The sequence below is a fragment of the Podarcis erhardii genome (genome assembly GCF_964252035.2).
Source record: "Podarcis erhardii genome assembly, chromosome: 6".
Classification (NCBI taxonomy): domain Eukaryota; kingdom Metazoa; phylum Chordata; class Lepidosauria; order Squamata; family Lacertidae; genus Podarcis; species Podarcis erhardii.
The window spans coordinates 3,078,093-3,089,254 of record NC_138510.1 but is presented as its reverse complement, the minus strand read 5'-3'; the positions used below and the strand labels follow the sequence as shown (position 1 = coordinate 3,089,254).

General features: G+C 52.0%; 1 protein-coding gene across 6 annotated transcripts in view; it reads right to left on the bottom strand.

Annotated features, from left to right (window-relative positions):
* The window catches only part of NOL4L (nucleolar protein 4 like), a gene marked incomplete at its 5' end in the record, with an annotated part of 145,986 nt that overhangs the window by 4,785 nt on the left and 130,039 nt on the right, over positions 1 to 11,162 (bottom strand). For all 6 annotated transcript variants that reach the window (XM_081867679.1, XM_081867680.1, XM_081867681.1 and 3 more), the window contains 5 exons: positions 833 to 1,034; positions 1,437 to 1,559; positions 3,969 to 4,160; positions 4,498 to 4,683; positions 6,713 to 6,984. In XM_081867679.1, the coding sequence (XP_081723805.1) occupies positions 833 to 1,034; positions 1,437 to 1,559; positions 3,969 to 4,160; positions 4,498 to 4,683; positions 6,713 to 6,984 (975 nt within the window). The remainder of the gene's footprint in view (positions 1 to 832; positions 1,035 to 1,436; positions 1,560 to 3,968; positions 4,161 to 4,497; positions 4,684 to 6,712; positions 6,985 to 11,162) is intronic.

Below are 11,162 nucleotides of genomic sequence, written 5' to 3'. Positions count from 1 at the left end.
GAGCAGAGCGCACTCGAAGACCCGCCATCTTCAAGGAGCAAAACGCATCGCCCTCTCCTCCTCTCACTCAAGGGGATTAGGCTTCAGTGGCTGGAGCCCAGGGTGGGATCTTGCTTCAGGGTTAAGAGGCATTAGGAAGGGATGAGAAGCGTTAATCCCAGAGAGGCATCTTTTGCGGCTGCAGAAATCACATCCTTCCAGCGAGGTCAAGCGGTGAGTGAGAGGAGGCCAGAGGCCACTGAGGCACACCTCACGACAGGCACTCAGAGGATCCTCCCCCCATTCCCAAAAACCAACCGGGCAAGATGGTGGGAGGTTCACACTTCCACGTTTTGTCAAAGGAGCCCCAGAGTCCCCCATTCCTGAGGCCAAAGGCACAACGAATGACAGACGCACAGGGCGAGGGGCTGCTGTGTTGGCTCACGAGACTCTGGCCTGGACTCACCCTTTGAGGGCACAGCAGGGCATTCTCCAGCCTGAGGGCTACATGCCCTTGTGGGGGACCTTCCACAAGCCACATGCCAGTAGTGAGTGCAGACAGACACAAAGGGGGGGGGGGGACAGAGTCACCCCACACTTCCTCTTTTTCTCACATGCACACAAAACATTCATTGACTTCATTCTCTTCCTGGCCCCTTTCTCTCTTTTCCCTTCTCGCACCCCTCCCCTCCTCAACTGCCTCGTTTCCCCACAGCAATTAGGCTTTTTAAAAGCTCCCTGTGGCACCAGTGAAAGCTTTCTAAAAGCATAATTTGCGGCGGGGGTGTGGGTGTGGGTGGGTGTGTTGAGCCAGAGCTTCTCCCCCCCAACCCCCCCACCACCCTCTGCTTACCATTACTGTGATTCCCTGTCTGGAGCGAGGAGGCAGGTTGCAGGCTGCCTCCAAGGCTTCCGTAGCTCCGGTAACTGTAGTTCAGGCTCCCGTTGATATAGACGGGATCTTGGGAGAAAGAAGAGGCTGGCAGTGTGTAGGACGAATGAGTGATGGCGGCTGAGTCCCGGGAGTGCTGCTTGTCCAGGGCAACCGGCTCATCCTACAGGGGAGGAATCATAGAGTTGCAGAACTCGAAGGGACCACAAGAGTCATCTAGCCCAGCCTCCTGCAATGAAGGAGGCTCTTTCCCAACATGGGTCTCTAAGCAAGGGGTGCACCAGTCGGGGGGAGGAGCGTGCCTGGCCTCAGGCCCCTCCGGCCAGGCAGGGGCTGAGGGAGACGAGGAGCCCTTTGAGCCAAATACCCAGAGGCCTGTTCTTTCCTCTCCCCCCCCCACTGCGCATAGCGCCACACCCATTGCCCGCTCTCAAAGCCACAAGTGCAACATGCAGTCTGCGCAGCTTGTGAACAGGTGGCGATGGGGCGAGCACAGGCACAGCACCCCCAGGGCACAGAACCCTGCGTCCAGCGCCAAACCAGAGGTCAGCTCCAGGGCCCGTACCTGTGACGTTTGGTAGATCTCCAGCCGCATTCTTTTGGCTGCTTTCCGCGTCTCGCTCTCGCAAGCGGCTGCCAGGATGTTCTCGGCCATGGCTGAGGTCAGGTGGGGCGGGGTGGGCCTGGTCTGGGGACACATAGAGCCGGGAATGTCAGCCGTCGGATAAGAGGGTCAGTGGGTGGGCAGGCAGACCCGACAGTCAAAGGAGAAGAACCACCAGTTCAAGGGGAAATGAATGGTTCTGTATTTACATGCTTATATCCCTCCTTTTGGCCTCCAAGGATGCTTAGAACACATCAGTTAAGAACAACCAATTAAAAACCAACCGATTAAAAACCAAGAAGTAAAATCTAAGGGTGCTCGTTCAAAATGCCAAGCCACATAACAGGGAAGAAAAACCGAAGCAACACCAAAGCAGGGCACAACAAAACAAAAGGAATGCTAACAATGCGCTGAAAAGCCCATCAGGCATTGCAAGGGAGGGAGTTCCACAATCTGGGTGCCATGATAAAAAAAAAAAAGTCCTGTCCTGGAACCCCTCCAATCTCCTGATGACATGCTTGGTCCCAAACCATTTAGGGCTCCCCCCACTTTAAAACAAAAACAAAACCTTTTCTGGCTTTAAGGATACTTTACGTTGCACCCACAAGCAAACCAGACGCCAACAAAGATCAGCGAACACCAGATAAAACAACATGCGCAGCATCCACAGCCACAGCCTTGCCTGCTGTATTTTCAGAAACTGACGTTTCTAAGTTTTCAAAGGCAGTGTAAAATGTGCCGTAGCAACCTAACCTTGTTGTGATGTGACCTGGGCACATGAAACAGTGGCAACATCTATGATCTCCAGGAAAAGGTGCTGTGCCAAAGCATTCCTAGCCACAGCTGCTACCGTGTGGCTATCCAGGACCAAAGGCAGATCAATCAAATGTTTACCGACCATTAACAAAGTAGAACATATGAAGAAGTACAAAAATCAAAGCCTCCGTAGAATCAATGAATAATTCCCAGGTGACAAGTTGGAAACAAACCATTGTAGCTGGTCAAGGATACATTAGAATGTTCACATATATATTGTCACCTGTTTGGTAAAACATTTATTAGCTCCATCAAGGAAAATGCTCAAAAGAGCCCCCAAGGATCTTCCAGGAAGCCGCCTCATAAAAGAGATAAATGTCAACTAAGTCCATATTGTCAGTCATGTCAAAAAACGTTTTTGGTAGTCTACCATCTTTTGTGACTACCTGTCTCTGTGCCTTGTCCATATTAGTAGACACCACTCCATTCATATCTCCCATCAGAATCATGTTATAATCCAAATAGTCTATCAGAGTCTCATGTAGCTCCTTGGAAAATTCCAATTTCCCCAAATTATGCTTTCTCTAACCCCTTGATAAAATATACAGCAAAGGTATGTAGGAGAGACTGTTTCAAATTCTAAGTTAGAAAGGACAGCACCTAACATGGCAGGGAACTACGGGAAATCTGCCATCTAGGATCTTAGAGGATAAAATGTTAAAACATGCCAACAAAACTTCTCTTCTGAAGTTAGGCAATGCTAGAAAACTTAGATATGAAATGCAGTTTGCTAGAAGCAGGGGTGTAGCAAAGCAGGTGTGTCCTCACTGAGGGGGGTGACAAAATGGTGGGCGGCACTCACCAGGGGGCGTGCAGCGTGCCAGAGCCCCTCAGGCTCTGCGCTGTCCCAAACAGTCTGCCCATTGCCTCCCCCTCAGCTGTAGGGCGGCTGAGTGGGAGGAGGCAGGCAGACTCCTCACCCCCGTGGGTGGTTGGCCCCGCCCCCAGGCGCAGGGCACGCGTGCCGCCCCAGGCGCCCAATCGGCTTGCTCCGCCACTGGCTAGAGGCAGACCAAGTCACAGCTGATGGCTGTCATGTAAGTAACCCAGAAACCAGGTCAAGAGAACTCTCAGTGAATCTGATCCTAACAGCAACTTTGTCTTGACTAGATGGTCTTAGCTTCCTACAAACATCCACTCCATTACTGGACTTTCAAGTACCAATTCAAGATCTCCAAGTATTCCCAAAATAAGTTGCAAAACTGAAGACTGTTGCCAGCATTTGCGTGAGACCACACCCTAATTCTCCAGACAAGCTCTCCCAGAAGTTTCACATAGTGGTGGAAATTATCAACTGCTATGGGGCCCCATGACCAAAGCCCACAGGATCTAAGAGCAGTCTCCCTGCACACACACACACACACACCTGCCCCATCCCACCCAGGTGACCCAGCAAGGTCAGTGGGAAGGGTCAGAGAATGGAGGATGCCCAGGGGAGAGAGAGAGTTGGACAGGCGTCCCTAAGTGGCCAAGTCTTCCTTATCATAGCAAAAGCGTGGCGATGCCATCCCACAGGGCAATTACATAGACTGGGTCCAGTGAGGATCCTATGAATGAGGGATGGAAGCAACAGGGGTTGGGATGGTTCTCAACTACTTTAGGAGAGGAGATGCATAAGGAATTGGGGATAATAATAATAATAATAATAATAATAATAATAATAATAATAACCCTCACCATCTCCATGCCATTCTTCTTCATGCGGCGGCAGGATTTGAGGTAAGTGCGGATGCGCTTGCGAGCTCGCTCCTGGAACTCAGGAAACTGCCTGCTGCAGGATTCAATGATGGCCTGGATCTTCTCTTTGGGCTGTTTGGAGATGGGAACCATGCGGTCCAGATTCTCATCCACAAAAAGGCGTACAAACATCTGCAGAAACAACAGGGAACACAGGGAGCTGCCTCACACCTGAACAGATCGTTAGCCTGCCTGGTTCACAATTTGTCTGCTCCAGTCCAGCGAGGGCACCAGGCTGGGAGAGGGTGGTCTACTCTGACTGGCAGCAGCAGCAGCAGCAACTCTCAGGCAGAGTCTACATCACCAGTTACCACAGATGGGCTAAAGCAGGGGACAAATCTGTGTGCAAAGCATGGGATTGGCTGTTGAGCTGCAGTCCCTCCCCTCTCACAGGGGAAAGAAAGGTGCAGCCATGCTACTGAACCATGTCTCCCCCCATATGGCTACCCATACATAGAGCTGCCCATACATTGAAGGCCTTTAGCCGCTCTGGGTCCATTCCTTCCGAATCGTTCATCTTGTCGTTGTCCTCATGGTCATCGTGCTCGTCGTCATCATCATCAGCGGCTGGAGCTCTGCCCACAGTCAGGTCTTCAGGGCAGCCGCTGACCTCGGTCTTGACGGAATCGTAACTGCCAGAGCTGTACGGAGGTGACTGAGGGAGGAGACAAAGAATCAGCACTTTGAACTGCCCCCCTGGCTACACCGTCTTGCTTAGCCTTCTGGCGGCTCACAGATCTCTAACTTTGGGAGGGCTCAGCCTTGGTTTCTACACTGTCTAAATTTGTGAGGGTGGAGTGCAGAGAGGAGGCAGAGGGCTAAAATGGGACGAAGGGGAGCACAGCCACACCACTCCTACAGGGAAGACGCCTGGGAAGACCCAAGTCCATATCCCGTGTTAGGAAAACATTCTTCAAGAAACAGATAAAAGTTCCTTTAAACTTTAAAGAGGGCTCCAGAATTTTCTTTAGTGTGTAGGAGTGGCACTCTTGGCTTGATTGGTGTCAGCTGCAGGTGCAGATAAACGGAGGAAGTTGCAGGCTGCAAAGTCCGCACAAGGAAAGCGTGCGCGTGCACACACACACACACACACACACACACACACACACACACAAAGTTTATACCATGCTGGTTATAGAAAGAATGTACTGGGTTCCTTGGTTCTCAAACGTCTTGGTTCTCAAACAACTTGGAACCCAAACACTGCAAACCCGGAAGTGTTCCAGTTTGCGAACTTTTTTCGGAAGTCACACGTGCTCCATTTGAAGTGTTACGCTTCTGTTTGTAGTGTTACGCTGAGGTCTGTCTGTTTTTGCTATTTATTTTGCGTTTTTGTGGCTCTTTTTTTTTTGGTGTGTGACTGTGTGGAACCCAGTTCAGCTACTGATTGATTGTGTGACTGCAGTACATTGTTTATTCCTTTCATTTTATAGATCAATGGTCTCGTTAGATAGGAAAATTCATGTTAAATTGCTGTTTTGGAGGTTGTTTTTAAAAGTCTGGAACAGATTAATCCATTTTGCATTAATTTCTATGGGAAAGCGTGTCTTGGTTTTGGAACGGACTTCCGGAACGGATTAAGTTTGAGAACCAAGGTACCACTGTAAATAGTTTGTATATATTAGGAACTGAAACGCTTGTGCAACCAGTCAAGAAATAAAGAAGCTCTTGACTGAGGAATTTGACTATGACTACTGTTCTTGTCCTCTGCCTCCGGGGCAGGGGGGGGGACTCTGCTATAAACAGTAAGATGAGGCTTTACTGAGGTGCCACCACACAAGCAGGAAAGTGCTGCAGAAGTCTGTGGGCGGTAACCTCTAATACCCCAAAATATGGGTCAGTCTGAAGTGTCCTCTTCTTCCACCTTGGGGATTTGAGGACAGAAGGGCTGGATTAAACTTAGGCCTAGCATTCTGTTTTCAGTGCTAGGAAGCACACAAGGCAAAGCAGGAAATTGAAACACACACACCCCCCAGCTGTTTGTTCCAAGCACTCACAGAAAGGTTCAACCACCATGAGGACCGGTCAGCAACCGTGAATCCCCCAGAACCTTGGCAAGAACTATTGCCCATGGAAATCCCCTTTCTGTGAGGTCCATGAAGCAGATGGTGAATTCATCTCACCATGCCCTGGTCATCTGGTCGTTCTCTACAGACGCCATAGGGCTCCCCTGCTGTTTTGGCTCCCAATGGGCATTTATTTCTGCGAGAAGCTCCAACCACACGAAAGAAGGGCCACTGGGCCAGGACCCCAAAGGCCAGTGACTCTGCTTCCTTTCTGCCCTAAAAGGAAATGTTTCTGGCCGAGATAAGACTAGGAGCAAGGCCTCTGGCTTAGGAAAATTTGCTGGCACTGGTCTGAGTGTAGTTGGCCGGTGGACTACGGTGGCGAAGGAACACAAAACGTGGAGTGCTCTAAATTTAACGCAAGGCTAGGCCACAGGGCCTCCTTATCAGGGTGACTGATCTTCTCCTATTACCTAGATGGGTCATCTGCTCTCGCTTCAGCCTCCACATGGTCTTCTTTAGACTCTGCCACCGTGCCTGTAGCCAGCGGGAAACTCCACTACTGCCATTGGATGTTAGGGGGAGGGACACTTCCCCTGCCCCCATGTCAGGGGCTTTCCCCATGTCATTGGCTGCTACCGTCACTTTCCACACACCCACCCACACACCCACACACACCTCGGCTGTGCTTTTGGCTCCATATTTCGCACGGCTCCGCAGGCCATCGGCGCTGCAACTGTCCGACTGGTAGGAGGGGGTGACGTGGGCAGGTGCCAGCTTGTCGCACAGGTTGATGGGCTGGTCCTCAGAGGAGGCACTGAAATCCATGGGAACGGCAGCTCCATTCCCGTTCATCTCTGGGTAGGCGGCATCCCCCTGAGTGCTGCTGGAGGTGGACGGGTTCAGGGTTGAGGAGCCGTTCCCGCTGCAGCTCTCCGAGGAGGAATCGTCTGCAAAGAGAAGGGAAGGGGCCCCATTACCAGAAAGACCAGAGACCCCAAGATGCTGCTTCTGTTGCGGCCCCAAACCTGCAGCCCGCGGCAGGGAAGGGGCAGTGACAGCTCCTGCGGTATTGTCACCCAAGGCACAGTCTCACTCTTCCCTCATCGACATCAGCCCCCCCCCAAAAAAAACCCCCCAACAACGCCACCCGGAGGCCCAGGGCAGGGCTTTCTCAGTGGTAGCTCCCAAACTGTAGAAGGGAAAGCAAACCTCTTTCGCCCACCTTCTTCTGAGGGTGAGGGTGTGCATGATTTGTTGCTGTTTTAGCCACTGCTCTTTTATGTTACTTCCATTTATGTTGCATTTACTTTGTACTGATGTTTTCACCAGAGATGTATATGTATATGTATATGTATATGTATATGTATATGTATATGTATATGTATATGTATATGTATATGTATATGTATATGTATTTGCATGTATTTGTATGTTTTAAGATGTTGCAAACTGCCCTATGACTGTATGGTAAAGTGTAGTGCAGAAATATCAAAATGAACAAATGTGGAGATAATACTGGCATTTCTTACCAGGCAAATATTAGTGAGATAGCATGTCCATCGTCCTTTAGAATTACATGCCAGTTAGTTCCCTGCCACTGAGACTCAGTCCCGCCCCGCCCCCCACTCACCCAGGTCTTGTACACCTGCCTTCAGGCTCCTAAGGCTCCCTTTTTATACGAAATATCATGAAGTAGTGCAGAGGCAGCCAGTGTGGGGCTCCCTAGATATTTTAGATTACAACTCCCATCAGCCCCAGGCAGCACGGCCAATGGCCAGGGATGATGGGAGTTGCAGCCCACAGCATCTAGAGGGCATCATCACACCGGCAGCTCCAAAGGAGTCTGGGCAATTCTTTTTCGGGAACTTCCATTTCCCAAAGGACTACTGACGATGACATGAAAGCCGGCAACATTAACCCCTTGCAAATGACCAGAGTGCCTGGGGACAGTCAGGCTGCATATCCACAGCAGTGACCAGAGGCAGAATGACCACTGGGAGGAGCGCAGAGAGAAGAAACACATAGTGCACCTGTGGCAGCAAAACCAGACGCCTCCACCTGCAACAAAACATGTCTCTCCTGTATCAGTCTTTACAGCCACAGCAGGCGCTGTAACTCCAACAGTTCGGCTTCACCCTCAGAGGCACACTCTTCCGTTGTCTCCTGAGCAAGACAGATGCCAACCAACTGAGGGTGAAAGCTCAGGAGGGGGAAAAGGTGAGAGCCAAACGCCCTGTGGGCAGCTTTGAAAGGATGCCTTTCGTACACACTGGTGAGAAGATCCTTAAGCCAAGAGAGAGGAAGAAGGATGGCTGCTTGCGGTGTGTACACTCAGCCCTCTTTGGCCTTCAGTAAACCAGTTTGGCAGGTTTATTCTATTGTTTCAAGAACTTGGAAAACCTGCTTGACCAGAGGTGCTGGAGTGAATGTGTGTCGTCTCCCCCCCCCTTTGCAGTGGGATAGGAAGCCCCACGCCAGTCACTTTCAGCACTCTTAAAATGGATTGTCCCCAGCGCTAGCTATGGGGGCAGAGATTCAGAGGGTGGCCCTTCATTTCTCTGCAAGCCCACCCCGTCCCTTGCCTTCCTCAACACATCTCTGGACTGAAAATAAACTGGCCTCTTGCCACTTAGCAAGGACCACAGGGTGCCTGAGCATGTGTGTCTGCACCTGAGCATGTGGAGGAGCTCCTCTGGTCCAGCAAGAGGGGAGCCAATGGACTTGGCTGCCATTGCAACTGTGGTCACAAAGCCAGCCTGCCAGCGCATGGCCCTGGGCAAAGCACTCCCTCGGCCTCAATCCCCCACCTGCAGAACGAGGGCAAGGCAAACCTCCCGCTCCTCCCCCCCCCCCACCGTTGCCAGACTCTGCTGCTCCCCTGGTTCCCATGGAGATCGCCTACGTGCCTTGCCTTGCCTTGCCTTCCCCCCTCAGACACATTTGTTCCAGCCCTGGCATCCATCATAGAGAGCAGGTCTCCCTGCCTGCACAAGAGCAGGGGCCAGGCAGCATTTCGCACGCAGCAGCAGGCTCTGCTTCCTTACACACTTAGGCACCAAGCTGCCCCTCAGCAATGGCACTGTGCTGCCTCTTCCCAAACCACGGCTGTGACTTTGGGCACCAGAGAAGGGCACGGCCTTCACCACCTCCACCTCCCACTGCAGCTCAACTGGGAGATGACACCCCAACCTCCTACCCTCATGTGCAGCTCTGAGCAAGAAGCAAGCACGTCGTGCACTCATTCATCCTGTGCTTGCTTTCTCCAGGATCCAAATCAGGTGCCAGTAGACAGTCTCTTTTTACACACACACACACAGCCGCCTGCCTGCCGTGTTTCAGGGCAGAGCCTCTTGTGGGGCACATTGCAACACGCACCCTTCCCCACCACAGCCAGCTCGCCGGCTTGCCCATGCTGCCTGCCACCACAGCAAATCCTTGGATTCGCTAGGTGCTGCAACTCTGCGGGGAGAGGGCAAAGGCCTCTCAGAAAGCTGCTTCCTGCACAGGCCCAGCACTGGGTGCTGAACAAAGGAGCTGCAGATGGCAGCCCCCAACTTCCTCTTGCTGGCTTCCTCACCCAGGTGGCAGGACAATCAGGGTCAGGCGGCTGCTGGTGGAGAAAGCCCCGCATCCTTGTGACAGAGGGAGCTGGGGGGGGGGGCGGGGAGCAGGGAGGTGTGGCTGCTCTCCTTCCTTCTGCCTGCCCGCCCTCCCCTGCAATCTACAAGGAAGCTGCGGAATGGCTTCCCTCGCCAAGGCCCTTCCGTCCTTCTCAACAAACAACACTCCGTGGCACCACCCTGTGATCAAGATCTCGCTGCAAGCGGCGGCAGACAGGAGCCACTTCTCCCTGCTGCTGCTGCTGCCCCCCCCCCATGAACACACTTCTCACCCCTGGCATCTCTGCCCAGTTCTCCTGTTCTGCCCAGGTGCCACAACCATAAGCCCTTGTATTCTATCCAGAGTCATTTCTGACAGGGAGAGAATTCCTATGCCATCCGTAGGTCACTGAAAGCCCTTGGACCACGAGTTTAAGAGTACTCAAGCTAAACTAGGCTAAGCAATTCTGAGTATGCGCTCTGGGTGATGACTCCACCTCTCATGCCTTCCACCTCTGGCTGCAAGGCGGGGCAGGGGGGGCAATCTGATTATGCACAGGAACACAGGAAGCTGCCTCGCAGGCATATCTACCATTTCGGCATCCGTTGAGGGTATGGAGGCCTGGTCGGAAGAGACATTGCATACCTGGAGATTGCAGAAGCAGAAAAAGACTGGACCACTCTTCCCCAGTCCGGCTCCCTCAACATGTTTTGAGTGGCCGTGCTGAGACTGATGGGAGTTGTAGTCCAAAACATCTGGAAGGCACCAGGTTGTGGAAAGCTGAACTAGAGTCCCACACAGCCTGAACTTCTGTTATCAATTAAGAGCTGCTACTGACCAAGATCAAAGCCATACTGTCACATTAGACCCTGGTCCTTCACTGTTTTCTTTGGAGAAGGAATTTGGGCTTCTGCAACTTTCTCAGTAGAGAAGGTGGCTGCTACCACAGTTTCTGCAGCTGGGTATGCCAGATACTCAAAGTACTGGGTGAGGGCAGAAGCATCCTGGCATTGCCAGAGATATTGCCAGAGATCCAGGGGTGCAGCGTTCAGCACCTTCACTGTCCAAATAACTGCAATGGCCTCCTGAACACAAGAGGACCATTGCCTATACGTTTTTACATTTTCATGTTTTTATTTGCGCATCGTAAGATACAGCTGGGACGCGGGTGGCGCTGTGGGTTAAACCACAGAGCCTAGGACTTGCCGATCAGAAGGTCAGTGGTTCAAATCCCCACAACGGGGTGAGCTCCCATTGCTCGGTCCCTGCTCCTGCCAACCTATCAGTTCGAAAGCACGTCAAAGTGCAAGTAGATAAATAGGTACCGCTCCGGCAGGAAGGTAAAAGGCGTTTCTGTGCACTGCTCTGGTTCGCCAGAAGCGGCTTAGTCATGCTGGCCACATGACCCAGAAGCTGTACGCCGGCTCCCTCGGCCAATAAAGTGAGATGAGCGCCGCAACCCCAGAGTCGGACATGACTGGACCTAATGGTCAGGGGTCCCTTGACCTTTACCTTTAAGATACAG